Source organism: Hyposmocoma kahamanoa, unplaced genomic scaffold (assembly GCF_003589595.1).
Source record: "Hyposmocoma kahamanoa isolate Upper Pololo Valley unplaced genomic scaffold, ASM358959v1 220, whole genome shotgun sequence".
Classification (NCBI taxonomy): Eukaryota; Metazoa; Arthropoda; class Insecta; order Lepidoptera; family Cosmopterigidae; genus Hyposmocoma; species Hyposmocoma kahamanoa.
Window position 1 is genome coordinate 5,120,142 of NW_020653740.1, and position 23,292 is coordinate 5,143,433.

General features: G+C 35.9%; 1 protein-coding gene across 1 annotated transcript in view; it reads right to left on the reverse strand.

Moving 5' to 3' along the window:
• Window positions 1-3,716: 3,716 nt before the first annotated feature.
• Window positions 3,717-23,292, reverse strand: part of LOC113228075 (C-type lectin 37Db) — a 78,121-nt gene continuing 58,545 nt past the window's right edge. The window contains exons 4-5 of the mRNA XM_026461215.1: window positions 11,431-11,539; window positions 3,717-4,146 (exon numbers count right to left, since the gene is read on the reverse strand). Coding sequence (XP_026317000.1) covers window positions 3,896-4,146; window positions 11,431-11,539 — 360 coding nt within the window. The 3' untranslated portion in view covers window positions 3,717-3,895. The remainder of the gene's footprint in view (window positions 4,147-11,430; window positions 11,540-23,292) is intronic.

Here is a 23,292-nt window from a genome sequence, read left to right on the forward strand (position 1 = left end):
AAAATGAGTAAAATTCTAAAAAGTATACATTTTTATTTTCATGAACAATTCGAAATTCGAATTCAATAAACTTTTTTGTGGCCAGCATTCTAAAAGAAAAGTTTTTACTGTGTGACAACACTTATGACCTGACTGTGTATAATAAAATTCAGTGTATTTTAAGCATCCGCGTAGTGGCTGGCAAGTCTAGCAAGAGCTTGTTATTGCAATTTTTTAGAGGTAAACGGACTGATTGTTGACTGAATGAGTCAAAGATCTTTGTCGTAAATATTGTATTTGTAAGTTACCTATTTTTAGTAACCACTAAAATTAGTCACAACAACAAGTAACCGTTCGGCCAAAGAAGTAGTTGAAGATGTTGTCTAATGTTTATTTATTTATATTTATAACCTGTTTTAAATCTGTCCAGTCGATATATTTTGACATCGATTCTCGATTCACTGATCGTGGGCCGTCAATGGTTCATGAAGTTTGACGTGTGCCAATCTATTCATGCTAAATTTTACGGTGTGTAATACCCATAGGCACCTACCTGTGTACTTTTAGAATACTTTAGGACCCATTTAACTTATATTGTAAGGTATTTTTTGTACACGAGGAACTATACCAATAAAACGAGCATAAAAAACTTAATACAACATTTATTCTACACTCTTTACACGCAAAATAGGCGCCTTGACGTCGAGTTGCGGACACCAGCCCGTTACTCCAAGTACCAAGTACACTCTTTACAAGTTATTATGATACACTTAATCTACGGTAACTATCTATGGTAACTACCTTCTAAGTTTGACTATGGACACTGAGTGTCCGGAGATGACGCGCGCACGCGCATATCGGCAGTGTTTGTTACAAAATCCATAATTTCCTAAAGAAGTAAAGCTAGTTTTATTAGATTATATAAATTGTGCAATTGTATTTATAATAGAAATTTTGATATACAAAGGTGTACCTACCTACTAGACCAGCCCCCGTAGCATGGCGACGTATGATAGTCGCGACGCGCGCGATAAAATTGGAATGAGCGCGCGCTATTGTCTGTCTTAATCAAATCTAATTTAGATATCGTTGCGACTATCATGCGTAGCCATGCTACGGGGGCAGTAGTTGATATACTAATAACTTTACAAAATTAATAATAAGGCAAATTAGGGGATGAAAATGATTTGTCGAACTTCAGTCACTTCGGTTAAACGAGACAGACGAGAGGAACTCTTCAACAGTATATAGTAGCTACCTCATGTTTGGGCTTATACGATTCGTTTTGACGAGAATTCGTTTCTACATGCGTTTTAATTGTCGTTGAGTAGGCCGCGTTTTAGTTACTATTGCTGAGACTCCGGCAAAAGTTTTGAAGTCGGTTTTTTTAATAAAAGTTATAATTATCGCCTTGCTGTATGATTCCTGTGGCAACTTATAGTACTTATAAATCTTGTGATCCTTCCAGATACGGAATTAGATTAACAAATGGACATTGCAATATTTTTTATGTGTACGTCTTACATATATAACTTACAATACAAAGTGAAGTTAAAATTATACAAAGAGTATTATTAAAAATAAATAAAGCTCATACTAAACCTAAAATTAAAATTGTACTGACCACCGATATCATTTTCTTATGTACTTTAAAAGTTTTTTTTTTCAATTACTTTTTGCATTCGTTATAACTTCATATCACTTGAATTTTAAGCGTCTATTATCATAATGAAATTCTAGATAAAAGTAGAAACAAAAAATGCACTCAACGCACTCAAATCTTAGAGCGTTTACACACGGCGATGCAGTTGCTAGTTGTCTACTTTTACACACACGCGCAACTTAAGCAGCAATACAATCTCGATGCAATAGCAATGCAAACGCGGTGTACGTTTTTGGTGATTCAACATAAGCGCCAGCATCGATGCTGCTATAAATCGCAAGAGTTGCGATGCAAATGCGCGTTTCACAAAAAAATTGCCGTGTGTAACCGCTCTTACAACAGTTATCGTATCGATTTCTCAAAAATTAAACAATTCAATCAAAGACATACTACACACATCGAGTACATAACCAGAAATAGAGACAAAATAAGGGTCATCCATCCCTGGAAACTCATCAGACAAATGGGCCTTATATCACTTTTAAATGTCAACTCTCGTTTGCGCTGAAATCACAAATTAGAAAGCTGAAATAGTACAGCGCCAACAACTGTCCTGTGTGTACGTCTCCGTATATTTCAAAAATATTCTGTATTTATTGTAATAAAGATAATATCTCTAACTATGAGGGGCTTTCCATTCGATGATGTGGGAAAAGCAACAAAATATGTAATTACAAAACAAACAGAATCATATTTCATCGGTAATCAAATATTAAATATGTAATTTTTCAATTTTCGTCTATTATAGCAAAGCTCAACTTAAATTGGTCGATTTGAAGTGAAACAATTAAAGACACCCGTCAATTGTTTCGAATTTGGGCTGGCCATTTGGAGCGCAGTTGACATCGTAGTGATTTGGCAGAATAGTTTTGAAAGAAATTAAGTGACATTTCGTCTCTATTTCTGGTTATATATGCGATGCCTACACGTCGTCGTGAAATTACATTTTCTTAATAAATTTACATAATTTGGAAGTGTCAATGAACCTTAGCATTAAAAACAATTGAAGATCGGTGCCTCTACCATGAGTTTACTGTGACAACTGTCGCTAGCGACCGCGTGTATTACTTCACAATTTTGTTTGGTAAATTATACTACATCCCTGGCGGTCACAGGAAGAAACAACATTTTGTATACAAATATTTTACGCGGTCTTTAGTGAGAACTTTCACTGTAATTTCGTGGTTGAGGCACTAACTGCAAATGAACTATTTCAATCTTGATTTATTTACTAGGCATGGTCTGTACAGTCATCAAGTTCAGTGAGCCTAATACAATAGACCATACAATAAAGCCACATGTGATCATACGTCAAAAGTGCTTTTATCACATGAAAGTCATAAAAATAATACGAACTACATGAAACAAATGTATTAAGTGTAAATGTATATATTATTGTAATTATGTAGCTTGTATTTAACAAGTCCCATGTGCCTCTAATTTTAATAGCACCCTTACCCTTCAAAACCGGAATGAATGCAGCAATTGAAACAGGTAAGGTGGCAGTACTTTCCTGGACGAACTCTTTCACAAGGAGCTGTACTGTTATAAAACAAGTTCAAGCTTCAAAGTTGTCATTTTGAAGATGTAGCCTTATTACATCAAGAGTGCCGATTTTTTTTCAATCTTTACATGAACTTTTCAATGTAGTTACTTATCAATACTACCTGTCAATATTAACAATTCATTTTACTGACGTGTAATGAATTGAAATGCACTTGCAATTATTGAATTTTTTTTTATAGAAACATACGTAAAAAGAAAGTTCAGATGTGGCTTTATTTCACCAAGGGTGCGTCTGAATTGGTATATACATATGTAGGTACTGTCGTACGAATCAAGCCAAATAAGGACCTTTGTGGACCTAATGGATATCTCAATATATCCATTGCTATCATTGACTTACAAATAAATGGACGACGGGTCTAATACAAAAACCACGAAAAAAATGTCCCAAGTCAACGTAAACGTAGTGACATGTAAAGGAATATGAAAAAGCTAAAACGTTGAATTTAAATTGTAATGTCATCGCAGTACTGTCTAATTTTGCTTGCTTCGCTGTCAGTCGAACAAACGAAGACTAAAGCGTGAATGACGCTCTGTATACGATTTTAACGCCCTATAAGTTCTGACACTTTTTAGCGCGGACCCGACGTCCATATAATTGTAAGTCAATGTTTGCTATACATAATAAACACTGATAAAAACAGTCAGGTCAAACAAGCAGTGACAAACGCACAAAACTACAGACCATCAGTCTGTTCTTACTTCACAAATGAAGAAAGTTTCGAATGAACATGGGGAATCGTTCCACTTTAACCCTTTGTCGTCTCTATTCCAGAGTTCAAGGCAGTTTTCTTCTTCACCGTTCTCATATCGGAAGTTGTTAGGTTCCCCTGCATTCCAGTTGACGAATGTAAGGGGTCTGCCGTTCGCCATCCAGAAGAAGTTGCCTTCTTCTGCTAGATCGGTGCCTGATGTCCAGAAATGTTCACGACCGTATCCTGGAATAGAATATTCAATCTATGTTATCTATGAATCTTGTTTTGGCTCGGTTGAAATGTATTTTTAAAATATTATTGATGCAAAGATCGAAGCTACACAATAAATATTCCTTCTATCCGATTGGACTACGTGTAGCCACGTTGAGGCGACAGATGCTGGTGGCAGTCGGATTGAAAGAATTTTTCTTTGTGTTTGTTCGATATTTATATCAATAAACAAAAAACAAACTATAGTGCAGTATTATTACAAAAAATAGATGAATAACATGGTAGTAAATACATGCATAATGTTAAAAAGAAATATGTTAAAGATGGAATCATTTAATTAATTAATTAATTCATTTATCGTCAGTTGTGCAAATATTCCTTAGTTTCACTATTTTATTGATTAATAGAAGTACTGCACAAGTAGGGTTCACTTAAACAAGTTTCATTACGACTCACTGTAGTAGCTAGTAATGTCGTCACTCTTTTCGTTGAAGGTTTTAACAAAAGTTATGTAGCCCTGCGGCACGGAATTTCGCGTTCTAAGGTTCAAAGGATTTAGAAGAGGTTTCAAGGGATTGATTCTTTCAGTAGAAGGTCTGGTTCTGGAAGGAAAAGATGTACAGTGCACAGAAATGATCGATTCCTTGTGAAAATGTTACAAAGACCTTAAAATCACCTACAAAAAGTGAGAATACTGAAAGGACGACTTATCGAAGCAGGTATACGTTCTGCAAAAACCTGCTAGAGGGCCAAAATTACTCCGTGGACATCTACATAACTTTTGTTACGTATGATCATCAACAATAGGCACGGCACTTATCATTTAAGGAAAAGGGTGAATTATGGCCTACATAATCCACCACACGTGCCCGATATGATGATTGAGGACTTCAGACGTTTTCCAAAAGACGCGAAACTTTTAATCACTATATTTTAATTCACTTGAAAGGAGAGGTATTGCTAGTAAACGTTCATAACATAGAAATTGAAGCCAATGTGTAGTTTCCATCAGCGAAGTAATAAAAGCTCGATAAAAAATTGAAGATGGCGTCGCGTCTGTAGCTAGCACGAAGCGTCGCCATCGCGGGCCGAATAATTGTGATTATTTTCATTATAATTGTGAGTTAAAGAAGTAAATCCTTAACCAATATTGTGTATAAAGTGCGTGTCTTGAGAACCGGATGAACTCAGTGGTGACAAGTGACAACAGTCTATGACGGTCCTGTACACTGGCTGATCTGGGGTCAGAACTTGAACTTAAAAGATTCCTGTGCACGCACAGGTTATAGTGCCCTTCTCGCATACCCTAGCGAACGGTATAATCAAAAATTATGTAGAAAGTTACAGGGGCTAAATCCTACAGTGTATCAAATACGTTTTTAAGGAATATACATTTTCGTTAAGTTAGTATTTCTGTCGGAGATTTCGTATGTTATTCGGAAGTACTGTTTTTTCATAGTGTTGACTGTCAACCGTGACCATGGGACCTGTAAAGGGCCCGAAACGTCGGTTTGTTTGAAAAACCAAATATACGCGATTTAAAATCGGAAAAATAGTTTCATTTTCTAAGCTTTTCATTGTTTGTTAAATAAAAATTTGTTTTGTCGTTATATTCTGTCCTTATTTTTCAGTAAACTCATTTTAACGCAGTTAGTATTAAAGTTAACAAAGTTCACAGCAATTTAATTTCTTTATTATTTCCCGAACTATCAACTTCTCCATTGAGAAGCAGAGGTTCTCCCACTAGACGATCGCCGCTCTTTTAAATTTAAAATATAACTCAACTACATTTCAAAGATAAACATTCTGAACTTAATTTTAAAGACGCTAATTTTTTTTCCACAATTTCCCTATAGTAAAAGTTGTTCTTGGTGATTGACCTCGCGGATTTATTAGCTAGTTTATTTTTTCAACATTACAAATTTCATACAAATACAATTACATGTCATTTTATACTACTATCGAAAAGTGAGCGTCAATTTACAATTTATATAATAGTGATTCTTAAGTACACAATAGTGTACATATACAAAATCAACATAATTAATTAAACTAATAAATTGAATGAAACTAACAATGTCAAGTGTATATAGGAAATGTCAATATAAATTCTTAATAACTAATAAATGTTTATTACAGTATATTAATACGGTGAATGTCAAATTCATTAATAAATATAATAATTTAATTATTTATTAAGTACTTTGAGTGGGTTTTGACGTTTAGGGACCAGTTCTTCATTTGCCTTTTTCTGCTTACAACCTGTTCTGTATTCGACCACTTCTTGATAAGGCTAGTTCTCTTAAAGACCATTTCTGCTTTTGACCACTTCCTTATTTGACTACCTTGGTTACGGTGTGCAAGAAAACTCAAGACTTAATTTACTATGAAATTAAAACCAAACATTGTCTACTTTCATGAAACTTAAAAACAATTAATATTTTAACAAAAATACAAAAAAAACATATCCATACAATATTATAGGTAGGTATCGTTCACTTAAAACTGTAATAATACACTACTAAGGAGTTCCAGTGTTCGTTCTATGATATAAAGTAATCTTTTTGGAGAGCTGGCCACTTAGAAAAGTTGATTAGATGCATAGATTAATGTTAAAACAAATTGTCTGTATGTTGTCATTGTCTGTTTTGTTTACGTGTTGTGGGTTTTCATTCATTGGAATTTTATAACAACTGAATATTATTTAATAAGCAATGGAAGAAGGATTCACATTTACTGAAAATAAAAGAGGACAGGAAACTTTACTGCAAGGTAAATACAGGTACAATTTAAGTGTGACTAATGCAAACGGAACGTCTCGATGGAGGTGCGTAAAGCGTGATGAGTGTTCTACAACTCTTGCATTAAATAAAGAAAGAACTATGGTTCTAAGACCGCCAAACCATACCTGTTCTTCACGAAAAATAGAAAATATTATATTATTAACATTAAATGCATGTAAAGCGGAGGTTTGCCACAATTTCGAACCAGTTCAAAGAATTTACGAAAAACACTTTGAAAAACTAAAGGAAGAATGTTCATCTGACGAGCTAAAGTATGTGCCATCGTTTTCATCGGTAAAAGATAGTATGTTTGCAAAACGGAAGAATTTTTTGAATTCCTCTCTGTTGAACTTTAAAAAAATTGAAGAAGTCGTAGTTCCAGAAGGACTAGGAAAACATTTTTTTAATTGTGCTGATGGAGAACAGGAAAAAATTATAATTTTCTGTTCAAAAACGTCGAGGAATTTATTGAAAAAGACAATAGACGGCATAACATTTTTTGGTGACGGCACATTCCGTTGCGTCCCTTGTCAATTTTACCAATTGTACACATTACATGTGGATTTATTTTCCAATGAGAATACCACAAATGTTATCCCTGCCGTTTTCACTTTGTTACCAAATAAAAGCGAGCAAACCTATGTTCGATTTTTTTCTTTAGTCAAGGATAAGTTGGGTATAATCATGAACAATTTTAAATGTGATTTTGAAATAGCTACAATAAATGCTGTACAAACCGTATACCCCAATTGTCAAGTAACAACATGCTTTTATCATTATAATAAAAATATTTGGAAAAAAGCGAAAACATTAAAATTGACTGGCTCCAAGGAAGGACGTAATTTTACTAGAAAGGTAGCTTTGTTGCCGTTATTGCCATATAATCGAATTTCGGAGACATGGTTTTCTATTAGCAATTCTGTGCCAGACACAAATGAACTTAAGTTATTTAAAAAATATTTTGAAGAACAATGGATGAAGCTCAACCCAAAAATTTTAAGTTGTAGTACTGAACGCCACCGTACCACAAATCCTGTTGAAGGATGGCACAGACGTATAAACGCAAGGATACCACGGAAGCCCACATTCTTTGCATTTGTAGCTTATTTAAGAAAGGAAGCAAAATATTATGATTTTAAAATAAAATGAAAGTTTATTTTTAACAATGAAAAAAAATCGAAGGAATATTGATATAAAATTTGATAAGGATTTAAAATTATTGTTGCAAAAATTAGAACAAAATGAAATGACAAGCATAGAATTTTTGAAGAAAGTTATTTATCGGAAGCTACGTTATTAGAGCCATAACGCGAAACAGTCCCCCTTGAGCCAAGGTATAAGATAGGGTTTTAAGTGAATTCTAGTATGTAAGATTTAAACATGGAACAAGTGAATTGTTATTATTTATTGTTTATTAAGTTTAATAAAACATACATTTTTAATTGGATGTTTGTTTTAATTTCATAGTAAATTAAGTCTTGAGTTTTCTTGCACACCGTAACCAAGGTAGTCAAATAAGGAAGTGGTCAAAAGCAGAAATGGTGTTTAAGAGAACTAGCCTTATCAAGAAGTGGTCGAATACAGAACAGGTTGTAAGCAGAAAAAGGCAAATGAAGAACTGGTCCCTAAACGTCAAAACGTTTGAGTGTACTCTGTTACTGAGTAAAGAGACTTTTCCAAAAAAAGGTTCTTCCGTCTGCACCTGAACGTTTCCTTACAACGTTCGTTTTTTAGTTCGGCAGGTAGGTGATCATAGTAGGTCGGTCCTATAACTGGTACTGATCGGAGTTCTCCTGCACGACGGAGGCAAGGGACTTACCTTCTATGATAAATAGCAAATGATGCCGTTATCCTTTGTTACACAGCATATTGGCTAACTTACAAGTGATATAGAACTATTCACCAAATAAGTTGAGCGATCGCTGCTTTATCTACAAAATAGTAATCAGTATGAACGTAAAAAACAACTCGGCTTGTCTGCTTGCAAGAAACGAAGCATTATAGTTTATAACGAGGGTTCAATATAACTCTTTGATGTTTAAAGTTTGAAGTCGTAACGACACCAATTATCAAGAGCAATAAAGAAACTTGGAGAAACGGAAGTCAACATTCATTGGAGTTTTAATTATTGTACAAGATTAACTAACTACACAATGCCCGTTATCAAGTAGGGCATCAAAAACATAAAAAAAACTTAGTAACGCGCTGCGTGACGTCCAGTAACGGCTGAATGGTTAAAGCCTTTTTTTAAGAACTACTTGGTTATATCTTAAATTTCAACTTTAAAAAAATCCGACCTCAAAAGTTTGTGGAATTACATCTATTTGGCAAGTTTTATTGAAATTGGTTGATAGAAAGCGGGTGAAATCCAATAAATCGGATTGATCTCCTAATTTGCCACGCTTAGAATATTTTCTTAGAATGACTACCGCGCCCGTCACCCTGAGACTTAAGTTGACAAGTCCCATGTGCCTGTAATTTCAGTAGCACCCATACGCTTCAAAACAGGAACGCAGTAATGCTGACATTACTGCTTGACTGCAGAAATAGGTAAGGTTGCAGTACTTTGCTGGAAGAACTCTTTCATAATCAGCTCTACTGCTATTTAATAAGAATGGGATCACTGGAGTATCTCACCCCTTTCCAGCAACAAAAAGAATCGGTTCACAAATGCCGAAGTAATCGCGTAAAATACACTAATATACAAAAATATTTCAAGCAAGTGTAAAGTACTTTAAGTACGCTAAGATAGGAGAGAGATAGGTAAGTAGATTTATGCAGTATTTTTCTAAAGTAATAAATACACGTTGTACTCATTAGAGCCTATACACACAGCGAATTTTTTACGCGCAGACGACGCGCGGTTCGTGAACACTCGTCATAGAGCTGTCGTCGTAGACACTAAATTTGTGAGCGCATCTGCTACTGAATCTCGTTTGAATCGCTTTAATACGCTTTATTTGCGCGTCGTTTACGCGTTACGTGGCCCAATGGTACGCACTGTAACAATTCTGGAAACGTATAGTTCTAAACTGGTTTTAACTCAAACTCAAATTCAAACAATGTTTATTTCCACTTGAAATCGTCATATTAATTAAACTCGACTATTAATTCGCAAGGCAGATTCCCCCGAGAAGTATGAGTAACAAACTCTAAGTGTTGCTCTTTGTAAATAAATAATTTTTATATTTTTATCATTTACAATATTTATTTTATTACAAATCGATCGAGATAACCTGCAAGAGTTAAATCACTACCAGCGATTTTTTTCATATTATTCTGTTCAGACAACTACAACAAGGATCTAGCACATTATTGTTATACTACTCCTATGAGTAGTATAATTATTTGTATACTTGAAACTTAAAAAAAATTTCGAATCAGGTTAGGGCGCGTTCCCACTATGTCGTAACGTTTTATTTATCGTTGGACGATTGTCGCGTCTAGACTGCTCCGATGTCACGACTATCTGTCGTTATTGGGTCGTGGACGTTTATTTCATCGTTGTACGACTGTCCTGTCCAGCTCTTCTCATTGTCACGACAGTCGTTCGTCGTAACGTCAAAACAGTCGTGAACGACAGTTAATCGTGTTGTTCTATGTGTGAACAACTTCATTTAAATATGAAGTTGTTCACACATAGAACCACGATAATTATACGTATACAGCCACGACAATTTTAACAGCACGACTATCTGTCGTCAGGACACAATGGGAACGAACGTTTACCCTACGTCGTCGGCAGGTAAGCACGAAAATGGAATTAGACTAGATCAGAGGCTCCCAAACTTTATGTTTCGTAAACCACTTGCCATTTTTTGCTGTTTTGTGTAGACATTTTGCTTTTCTAATATGGTTTTTTAACAAATCCATCAACTTTAAATGATATTTAGACAGCTGATACAGTTTTACTCACTTTGATAAACTTAGCAGCTGTATAGTGAGAAACTATAAAAAACACATAAATGTTGTATACATTTTCACGACTTTCGTGGTCGAGTGGGTTGCACACCGATTTTCATTGTATTGCATTTCTAAGGCCCCGGGTCCGATTCCCGGCTGAGTCAATGTAGAAAAACTAGCTTTTCTATATAGTCTCGGGTTTGGATATTTTTGGTACCGTTTCGTTGTTTCCGATTTCCATAACACAAGTGCTTTAGTTACGTATTTTGGAATCAGAGTAACATATGTGGTGTTGTTTAACATTTATTTATTTAACTAACCGAATATAGATAGCTCTACATCTAGTTTGCTGTGAAATGTTTACTTCATAGGCTATTTATAAGTCTGTTATAAGAATATATTATATATGTACTTGTGTACATACTATCTACTATTCTATATTATGTATTTACTATCCATGTAATGTGTAAACGTAAACGAGTTCAATTCCCGCGGTCTATATATTTTTCTCGCTAACATGAACCCCTAGTAGGTTGGAGTGGACACCTGGAGGTCGATATAGATAACTTTGGGAATCCTCGGACTAGACTGTTATTCAAATTATGCCAACCTGAATCTTTGACGTATTTCTCGAGTTCGTCATTCTCTTTCTGTGAGGAGATGGAGGCGAGGTGCATTCCGTGGAATCGGCAGTACTGTTGCGCCTTAAACCAGTTAGCCTGTAAAGAATATAAATGGAAATTGTTTAGTGGGTTTTGTTAATAAAAAATTAAATAAAAAAAAGTATCGAGTGTTTAGGTTTTTGTATTTGATACACTATTTTTTCTGATCTAATTCGCGTACTGCTCATTAACATGTTTTATTTTTATTGTAATTATGTACTTTTTAATTGTTAAAGTTAATTTAGTAAAAATCCATATTATTAAAATAAAAAATCTTGCAAATCATATATGTATGGTGTAAATTGAAGGGTTCTTTGATAAATTAAAAATTAAGTATTCAATGTTCGAAACTATTTCAGAATAGGGTGATTTGCATTAATATTACATAACTTGTTCATGATTTTACCATCTCAGTCAGACGTGACAATGGGGCGGATGGTTAGTTAGAAACATAAATATACACGATATATAATATATCGCAATATGTCGTATATATAGATACGAAAAAATAGTTTAATTTCCAAATAAAAATTAATTGATTAAGAAATATTGCCATCGTAATTAAGCGTAAATAACATCGTTTACAGATTGCGTCTTTTCTGTAGATGAAAAGGTAGAAGTCTCATCTTATACTATTTCGTACCGTTTTGTATATATCACCTACAATTTATGGTAGGAGTTGTATTAAGTGTCTGCACTAGCTCTAATAAAACTGTTATTCAACTATAAATATACCTAATTTAAAACTATAATATGGTATTAGCGATTTTTTTGTGATAAATGACAGAACAAACAAGACGTGCGCCTATTGGGAAGTCAGTTGTAGTGCCATTCAGAGCTTTAAATCTCAAAGATCTGAGCATTGCCACTGTGCCCGTCACCCTGAGACATAAGTTGACAAGAGCCATGTGCATGTAATTTCACCAGCACCCTTACCTTTCCAGACCGGAACGCAATAATGCTTACATTACTGCTTTGCGGCAGAAATAGGCAAGGTGGCAGTACTTCCCTGAACGAACACTTTTACGAGGAGCTCTACTGGTAGAACTACTTAAGTGTAGGTAGGTATCATTATACTAAGGACAGTTGCTTCAGCTGTAACAAACAGAAGTCCGGTCGTGCATTGAGTACTGCTGCCACTTTTTGGATAGCTCTGCTACATACCAACTGGTCACCTTGGATTCAATTGATAGGTTTGCCAAGAGGCTTATAGGTGACTCGGAATTAGTAGGAGGCGAAGCTGCATAGCCTTGAACACCGCCATAAGTTGCCTGCTTATCGGTATTCTATAGGATACATCACGGAGAGTGGGCGATGGAATTACACGATTGAATTCCGCCTTCCCTTTTGCATCATTGGGGGACTAGACGTAGGCTTAGTTTCCAGCACTATGTTGTAAATATCCAGGGATCCGCACGAAGCGTTACGCTTACACATTTATACGTTGAATTTATATGTTGAACGGCTATGGAGTGGAATTCGCTGTCTGCATTTTTATTCCCTGTACGCTATAACTTGGGCCTTTTCTAGGCGTGAGTGAATAGGCATTATTTAAGTGTACATGCTCCAACGTCGACCTCATTGTCACTTTCCATCAGGTGAGGCAGAAGTCAAATGCGCACTTACGTTTTTTTTATAAAAAAACAAGTAATAATTATTTTTATCAAATTTGTATGAAATAAATATATAATTGTAAGTACTCAGAAACAGTGTATGTTATTGTAGGTTTTATGTACCACTACTTAAAGTGTCCTAAATAGATTAAGGTGCCGAGCTTACGAAAAGAGTAGTAAGTCTATATGTATTTCAAACATAAAGTTAATGTACTATTTCAAACATAAAGTATGTACTAACTACGTATACGCAATTACTTTCAATGAAACAGCAAATAAACGATTCGAAGACGTTGGTCGATTCTTAACAATCATCTTTATGTGTCCACCTACCTACAGCAGTAAAAAGGAAGGACGTCTGTATTTAGATTTCAATCTCACTCTCAAACAAAGCAAGAAACAAAACAATGCAATGGCAACTGTACCCCGCAGCGTAGAAATGAATAGCTCCCGGACTAACTTTGTCGATAGTCGACGTAGATATATTTAAAGGTGCACTTTCGAAAAAAGAAAAAGTTGCTTTGTTTTACCGATAAACTATTGTTGTTTACTTAGGTAGTAGAAAAATATCGTCGGGCTAATACAAATCCGGGTATGTGGTATTGGTAGAAGGTGCGAATCTGCAGTAAACCAAATTTTATGGAAGAGGGATTTAACGTTATTACTTTGTTATTTCTGTATCTACGACTTTCATTTTTGCACAGTAAGCATTATATTATGTTGCCTACGAACTGATAACAATAGATTCCCGTAAATCACGCTAATTGGGTTGTCATGACATTTACGCGGATTTGATTAAGCCACTAAATTACCGAAATGGAAACTCTTAATAAAATGCTAGTGACGCGTAATTACACTATCCCAGACGATATGTACTCTTTTTATTAAAAGGCTTTCTAAAAATATTGTCAGACAGACATGACAGTCGAATATGGAAGCACTGGCTAAAGCCGACGGAAGGTGGTTGACTCGTAGATCGCTACAGTAGATATTATTATTGTCTTGTGCGTGTAGTTTCAAAGGCAGACTAACATTAGTTAACAAGTGTTTGTTTATCTAACAAATGACATGAATTTATTTATATATGAAATAATAGATTATTATTATTAATCTGCACTTTACTCACTCATGTTTATGATAAAAATTGAGTAGTACAATTAAAACAAATAGTGATTTTGTGTTAGTATTTTCTTATTATTATTTTTATTATTATTTAGTTTGCTCAGTAACTAGAAAGCACATTCGATAAAAAACAGTTATTAAAATTTGAAAATTATATCCTTGTCTGCAAAATAGAGGTGTACATAAAAAAAACAAGAACTACACTAATAAATTTTAAGTAACAAGCTTGGTTAGTGCGATCAGTTGATTAAACATAAAAGCAGTCCTATAAAAGTTCTGTAACAGCTGTATAACAACCGGCTATAGACCTACTTTCGCCGTCGGCATTGATCGAGATTAGTTGCCAATGTTGGCTATTAGTTGTTGAAGCTGGCCATTAGTCATCGCGATGGAACACCTGTTTCGCAGGTACTATTCAGCTGTAAATGAGTTGTAATAATTGCCACAAACAATGGTAATCAGTTTCTCCATCGTTTCTACATCGTGTGCCTAATTATTGGTGAAGTCAATGAGACTATCGGATTGTTTTGTTTGTCGTTGTCGGCGTCATATTAAGTTAATGTTTTTAGATTGGAGATTGACAGATATAAACAAAAAAAAAAAACAACAAAATGCTACCGCTAGCAATATCGTGGCATATGTTTACGTACCCGAGACGTATCTAAAACGTGTCAAATGTTAATTTTTTAAAAGTTACAAATCGGATCGTTTTTCCAAAGATTTTACTCCTTATTTATTTAGTTTCCTCACAGTTTGCTAATTTCAGAAAAAATTAAAGAGACAAAACTATGAATCAGCCGGATAGTTATCAGATAATTGACATGGTAATTACCGGATAATTATCAGACCATTATCATGATTTGATAATTTTAAAGAAAATTATTATCTTGATAATTTCGAACTCCGTTTTAAATTCAAATAGTGTTGATATGCTAATAATGTATGATGTATATGCCAGTAATTACTTTAGTGTTAATGCACTGATATGTACAGCGAGATGAATCAAAATGATGATATATAATTTGCCTAGTTAGTAGGACATCCAGACAAGTTAGAACTCACATTGTGTAATTTGAATGATCGTCGATTGAATCATTCTTCAACATCTATAAAAGGCGTTAACTTGTAAACATTTTGGTTTGATTAACTTCGAACACTTTGTACGGAATTTAATGATTTCTTATTGAGAGGAATTCGTTGGCGTTCGGCGGCTTTTAAATTACCATCAAGTCAATAAACTTTACAATGTAATGTACCAAACAAGGTAATGTCATCAAAACGTTTACATATTTAATTACTACATTAAATCATGATTGCTACAACGCGATGTTGACAGAACAACTTAAGTTGCTACGAAACAAAAGACAGACTAATTGTCTTGCGAATACCATAATCACCATCACAGATGTTTGTCTAGCGTTACAATTTTTGTTACTAAATACACTGTTGTGTTCATACCGCCGTTTTGAAGCAATGCAACATATTATTTTGTTTGGTGCTTACTTAAATCTTTAATATCCATTATGTTACAGTTGGCTCGTAATTACATTCGTAGTTAACGACTGCAAAATGTAGAACAATAAGAAATCAGCACAGAGTACTAAAAAAACCGATCTCAAAAGTTCATGGAATAACATCTATTCGCCAAGTTTTATTGAAATCGGTTACAGGAAAGTGCGCGAAACCGGATTCTTCCCCTAGTTTGCCACCTTTAGAGGTGGAATATTTTCTTTAAAGTTGTATGGGACCAATACCTACAGAGGAACCCTCTTCCAACAAAAAAAAGAATCATCAAAATCGATTCATAAATGTCACATCTCAAAACACAGTCAAATTGAGAACCTGCTCCTTTTTGGAAGTCGGTCGGTTAATAAATATTTGATTGCTACTTGTAAAAAAAGTCGTGGCAGCCTAATACATAGTTTGACCTGCCGCTCGCATCTCTCAGTTTCTCGGAATTTACGTGCGAAATTTAATTTGAAATTTGTCATGAGCTTTTCGTTGAAAGGAAACATCGTGAAGATACCTGCACGTTGAAGAAGGTTCACATCTACCGAAAACGTGTGAACTCCCCGATCCCAAGGCCTAAACCCTCGCCTGAAAGGAGACCCGTGCCAGTAGTCCCGTACTAGGGTAACCCTGTGTCGCGGGTGTCATGGACACACACATAGAAAACCACAAATTACACTCAAACTCACTAGAGAAATATATGTAGGCCGTACAAATATTTCTCCCAGCCCGGGAATTGAACCTGGGACCTCGGTGTGCCAGTACGGCATGGTAATCGTTCGGTAACGGAGGCAGTAATTAAATATTGTTAAGTTTGTACCTACTATGTTTTGTGCACACTTCATCCCCGGTTTTGTATTGATCTAGTAATTTAAATAAGTACCATATAAAATTACTTAATAATGTTAACATGTAACCACCAGTAGTTTGATCCGTTTAAGTACGGCCGTCACCGCATTATAAGCTCGCAATTCGTAACCGGTCCGAGAGAAAGCTCTCAATGGAATTTCTGAGACTGTACAGAAGCGTCATTTGCGGTGTTATGTATGAACATTAGGTTAATAATGAATATCATTTCAGTAACTTCAACTAAGTCGTGCTACAAACTACTGTGTGTATATATTTTAATAGCAGTAGAGCTCCGTGTGAAAGAGTTCGTCCAAGGAAGTACTGCCTCCTGACGGGGCAGTTGCAGTACCCCTCAGATCTTTGCGATTTAAAGCGCTGAGGACACTGTAATTGTTATGGAGGCGTGTAGCTTACCATCAGGCGCACGACTTGTTCGTCCCGTCACTTGATATTATAAAAAAAATATTATTCTAGGCAGCACCTTTGTGGCTGACCCTTCTTTTTTATCGAGACAAAATTTTAAGATTTTTTGGTGTTGTAAAAAGAACGAATTAGACGTTTTACAAATATTTTACAACGCCAATTTCAATATCAGTAATGCCATTAGTAAGCCAATTTACAATTTTCAGAGCATTGATATGTTTTCATCATTTGGCGTTGACCTAATTCTCCGGAGCTTACTAACCGCCATCAAATTCTTGAGCTTACGGCTTTAGCCTTTTAATGGAGTTTCGTGCCACTTATTTTACATGCTTCAACTTTTTTAATATCTTCGACCTGGTAAAGGTTCTAATTAAGCTTTTTCCAAAGTGGTAGAGAGAGGTTATTTTATATTAATAATCTCAGGACTAAAAAATGGACCACAAAAGGTCATGGAATTACATCTTCATCATCATCATCATCATCTTAGAGGTGGAATATTTTCTTCAAATTTAAATCGGACCACTACTGAGGTACCGTCTTTCCAACGAAAAAAGAATCATCAAAATAGGTTCACAAATTTATCGCGTAGCATACATACAAAAAAGAAAAAGAAAAAAATGCAGTCGAATTGAAAACCTCTTCCTTTTTTTGAAGTCGGTTAAAAATTGACATTCTATAAGATGTAAAGTAGATATACACTATTTTTGAAGTTTCCACTTTAATAAATATGATTTATAAAGTACACTTTAAGTGCATGAAATAGGAAGTCCTTGACAACACTGCAATGTGCGATTAGAATGTACTGGGAGGAGTTAAAAGCAAATTGATGACCAGCGAATGACTCTAACTACATTGTAATAATAGATCCAAGGATTAGTAAATTGTAAACCACTATTTGTAAACTATTCTCAAGATGGTAAGCAAATTAGGTGATGGTTTTTATAGTTTTGCAATGCATCAACATTGTCTAAATGGTAAAGACTTTACCACCTCAGTCAACAGTGACCATGGGACCTGTAAAGGGTCCGAAACGTTGGTTTGTTTGAAAAAGCAAATATACGCGATTTAAATCCGGAAAACAGTTTCATTCCCTATGTGTAACAAACGCGAAAACATTAGACATTACATTGCCATGTTAGAGGCCATAAATGTTGCCAAAGGTCGTTTGTTTTTGGGTTTAAAACTGTAGCGAAACAAAAACTTTTTTTATACAGCTTTTGCGTACTTGGGTGACAAAAATCCGTGGTAGTGACCCGTTTAGCTCTTGCAGCTATTCCCGATCTCAGATGTTTGAAATAAATATTGTAAATTATAGTATTCAAATGTATATTTACGAATAGCAACCCCTCGAGTTTCTTGTTCATTCTTCTCAGGGGAATCTGTCTTACGAACGAGCAGTAGAGTTTGGTCGATATGACGATTTTAATTTACAATAAATTTATATTTTAATTTATAATATTTAATTTACAATATTTGCTTATATATGAAATAAAATGATTTGAGTTTCAATTTGCGTTTGTGGTATTTGATTTAGCAGCGGAATGTGAATGAAAGTGTGATATTCTTTACTTGCCTTGACCACATCTCTATGAGAGCTTTTGGATAGACCGAATCATAAATTACAATTCGATATGATAATATGGTAAAGTTTTTGTTAAGACATATTGTGTTCCAAGAAATAGATACATTTTTTTAACTCGATCATAATATACGACCGTAATGAATTATTTTCTCAATATCCAATAATGAATATGACATGAGATCATAAATATTTCTTGTTAATTAATATTTCTATGGATAGTACGTATAATGAGTTTGTTCATTAGAATTTTGCGCAATAATTTCCGGGTCTTTGTATCGTATCTTATATTACCGAAATTTAAAAGCAATTTATTAAATGAATGGTTAATATTTCTATGCAGATAATTAGAGGTGAATTGAAACTTTGATGCGAAACATTTAGCAGCGGAATAAATTTCACTTTGAACTGTGAACAGTTATTGATAATTTGGAAGAACGGCTTTTTGAAGATTTACAAATGACATGGCACGTCCTTACATTTAGTTTTTAGTAGCAGTAGAGTTTCTTGTCAAAGAATTTGTCCAGGGAAGTACTACCACCTTACCTAATTCTGTCGTCAAGTAGTAATGTGAATATTACTGCGTTAGTGACGGGCGTAGTGGCAGTCTCCTTCAGATCTTAGCGATACAAAGCTCACTACGACTGCTATAGACAGGCGTGTCGCTTCACACCAGGAGCACGACTAGTTCGTTCCCTCACTTAGCATCATAAAAAAGTTAAAATTCATGAGGATTTAATTTAGGGTCTTTTAAATTTTATCTTATATTCTATTATATCTTTATTTATTTATAATATAGGGGAATTTTAAACCTCACTTAGGGTCTTAACTGAAAATCAGTGCTGGGAACGCGTTGCGTTTTCCAGCAAATACTGAGTTTGTGACCCTTTTGTTACCGCGGCTGGCACCACACAAGGTATCTCAATATTTAGTCTTCTTTTATTATTTGTGTGAATAGTTCATGTTTTAATTTTATCTAATTTTTGTATATACATTTTTATTTTGTGTTTGTTTGTGTTTTTGTTTCGTAATTATATATTTGTTTTACGTTGAATGTTTTGATCGTGTTTTGTTTTAGTTCTGTTTTGTTCTGTTTTCTCTTTTTTTTTGTCTTTTGTCTTTTGTGGTGTCATTGTGGTAAACAAATAAATGTATTTTCTTTCTTTTTCTTTCTTTTCTAAAAAAAAAGTTAAAATAAAAGAGTCAGTCACAATTTTGATGTTAGGTTTATTGCACTCTCTACACGCAGACTGGCAGATGGGTGTGGTAGAGAAAGCGGCACCGCGAGGCGGTTACAGCATTCGGCATGTCTACAGATGCGCTTACGCTTATGTCGTAATGTGTGCGTAATCGAGCATGATTTTATTGAACAACCTTGTAACCACACATTTATTTTCAATAAACAAGTTACAAGGTTTGTATATTACGTATTTAGGTATCTCAATATACGTTTAAAGAATATTGCACTTTAAATGTGTATTAATAAACCTTAGTTATATGTATATATAACTGCTATATAGTATTGTGAGTTATTAAATGTAGATTTTATTGGTTAATATAAATACATACATGCATATAGGTACTGCCCTCTTATTTATTATTATAAGTAACGTAATCATCGAAACGAGATCTACAACCCTCTGTAAGAGGTTTTTTATCCTTTTTTAGTTTCATTGTCATGCAAAATCAGCACAATTGACATTTTTCAAAAAAAAAAAAAAAAAAAAAACACTTTAAGTGCCAAAATCGATGGTCTAGCGCACATTTGCACTAACTGCATAATTTCTCATTTTTTATTTTCATCGGTGCCAAATAAATGTATTAAATATCACCCTGCATCATTTCTATGAACCGCGGTGCAGAAGGCAAGCGGGAAACCACTGCACAATATCTCCCGAAAAAGTAGCAAAAATGGTAGAAAAAAGTGAAAGTAATATTGTTCTTGACAACGGGCTGCCACGATGTAACATGCCGTGGCGGTCTGAGTCCGGCAGGGGCAGAAGCAAGGCTGACGGTTGTTGTTGAGGGAAAGATGGAAGGAAGGAGACAGAGAGGAAGACCGAGAATGGCATTCTGTGACCAAATAAAAAGAAAGGTTAATGTGAGCAGTTACAGGGAGGTCAAGGAGTTGGCTATGGACCGTGAGGAGTGGAGGAGGCTACACCGACAAGAGCATGGCTCTTAAATAAAATGAAATGAAATAATTTCTATTCATCAGAACTCCAAGATGTTGTCTCTTTTTTGTAAAAACGTCACGCCAAATTAACTAACTGAGATCAAAGCAAGACTCCAATAATTGAAGTGTTCTAATTTTTTTAGGGAATTACTTACTACCTACGTTTTTAAATTAACTGAATTTATTTCCAGAAAAAAATATGTAGTTACTAGAACACAGAGATACTAAACTCATATTATACTGAGAGTATTGGTCAAAATTTGTACACAATCACGTTAAGTGATTTTACTATTTGAGTGTTGCGAGCACAAATGTAATAATTGCGTACTTTTTGGATAATTTTTTAATTATCTAAAGTATAAATCGCTATACATGTCTACCCAAACGTTCACCACGTTCCGGCTGACACAGATACTCACTGGTCACGGATGGTTCGGTGAGTATCTGGGGGTCTACTGTCGATCTCCGTCCGACATCCGTCCGAAACAATTACTGCCAAATAAGTAATATTCGACAAAATTAAAAGACAAGTATCAAGTATGAAGCTTCATTCGCATCACGCGTCTTTTTAATTATCTAAAGTATAAATCGCTATACATGTCTACCCAAATGTCTACTTGCATGGGCTTTCGTTTTAATTGACCGATAATTCTGCAAGCTTAGTGTAAGAGCCATTGAGTTGTAAAGTAAGTTGCTACTTAATAGTTACACTATTTCGTAATTGTCCTAGGTTCGATTTCCGGTGGTTGGGTGTAATTTGTGGTTGTCTATGTGTGTGTCCATGGCAGTCGCGACAGAGGGTTTCCCTTGTGCAGGGCTATGATGAGTGTGTGCGTTATTAATAAATCATTCATACGTAGCGAGTTGTTTCTGGAATTCGAAGTCAAACTTTCAAATTACTCTACTGTAAAATTTCCAAAACTGTAGTTAGTACAAGTGTGCGCTAGGCCATCGATATCTCGAAAGTTACAAAATGCAATTGCGTTAGGCTGTTAACAGATTGACTGCATGTTTGCAGTTAATGCGTGAAGTCGTTATTAACTTCATGGAATCGAGGACTCAGATAACGACTTCACTTTAGTGGCAATACCATGTACCGTATACAGCTGAATTGATGTTCATCAATTGTGAACATTACTGCGTTCCGGTTTCGAAGAGTAAGGGTGCTGGTGAAATTATAAGTATATTGGCCTTGTCGACTTACGTCTCAGGGTGACGGGCGCAGTGGCAGTGCCACTCAGATCTTTGCGATTAAAAGCTCTGAGTGGCACAGCAATTGTTATGGACAGGCGTGTCGCTTACCACCAGACACACGACTTGTTCGTCCCGTCACTTCGTGTTATAAAAAAGAAAACAAAAAACCATATCGGTAAAATTAGTCTTCAATTAAAAAAAAAACGCTTTAATGCGCAGGCCCTATCGCGGACGAAACTAAGCTATCTTAGCTTAGGTCACGTAGCCGGAGCGTCTTTTCATACTTCGGTTCACACCGCGAACTAAGCTAAACTAGCCCAACAATCCCGCTAGCTATGTAAAATATGTCGTCCTTTTGCCGCCCTTCACCCCTTCTTAACTTTGTACGTAACTACGTGAGCTAAGCTAGCTCCAGGCAGAGGAAGCTGCGTCGTCGGAAGTGCGGTGGCTGGACTTGGGGCTGGAGCAGCCAAGGATCTCGCGTCAGCGATCCTGCTCGACCTCGAAGTCTGGTTGAGCTAGCGGACGTGCGTTCACCACGTTCCGGCTGACACAGATACTCACCGGTCACGGATGGTTCGGTGAGTATCTGAATCAGATCCGACGCGAGTCGACGATGTAGTGCAGAACACGCTGGAGGAGTGCCTCACCAGGGCCTCGGAGAGGAACACCCTGGTTGCCCGGATCGGGCGAGATGTCTCTTCGCCAGGCATAGTCGCGGCTTTGCTGGTGGGGCAATAGTTCCATGAGGCAGAGAGGCTTCTGTGAAGAGGTGATCACGCTCGGAAGCAGCTGGCCGAGCGTGATCGGGAGAGGGCCGATCTCGCGGCTGCCGATTTGGCGACGACGGGGCGGTGTGGCCCGCTGCGTCGTGACGAGGAAAGGAGGACGTAGGTCCTCCTAGGTGCCGCGGGGGGTTCCGGTGCGCATAGTCGATCCCGGATCCCTCCCGCTACATCACCCGAGAAGGCCACCGTGAGGTTTTAGTCGGTAGAAGTACCTCCAGCTACCCCCACGGCTGAGAGGTATCCTAGGAGGATTTCCCCACGAAAAAAAAAGCTGGCATAGTTGGTTGCATCCAATTACGAGAGCTAAACTAAGTTAGCTAGCTTCGTTCGCGATGTGGCCTGCGCTTTAGATCAGTCCAGTCGTCTAAATTCTACGACGCCATAGATAAGACATGCAAACACAAAAATACACAGACGTTTACTTCAAACTTGTAACTCTTTTTGCGTCTGGGTTTAAAGTAGATTTACGGTTACAGCTTTAAACGCAAATGATATAGAGACTGTTACGAGATGTCTACAGCAGCTAAGGTAGACAGGTTCATCGATGCAGAATGCTT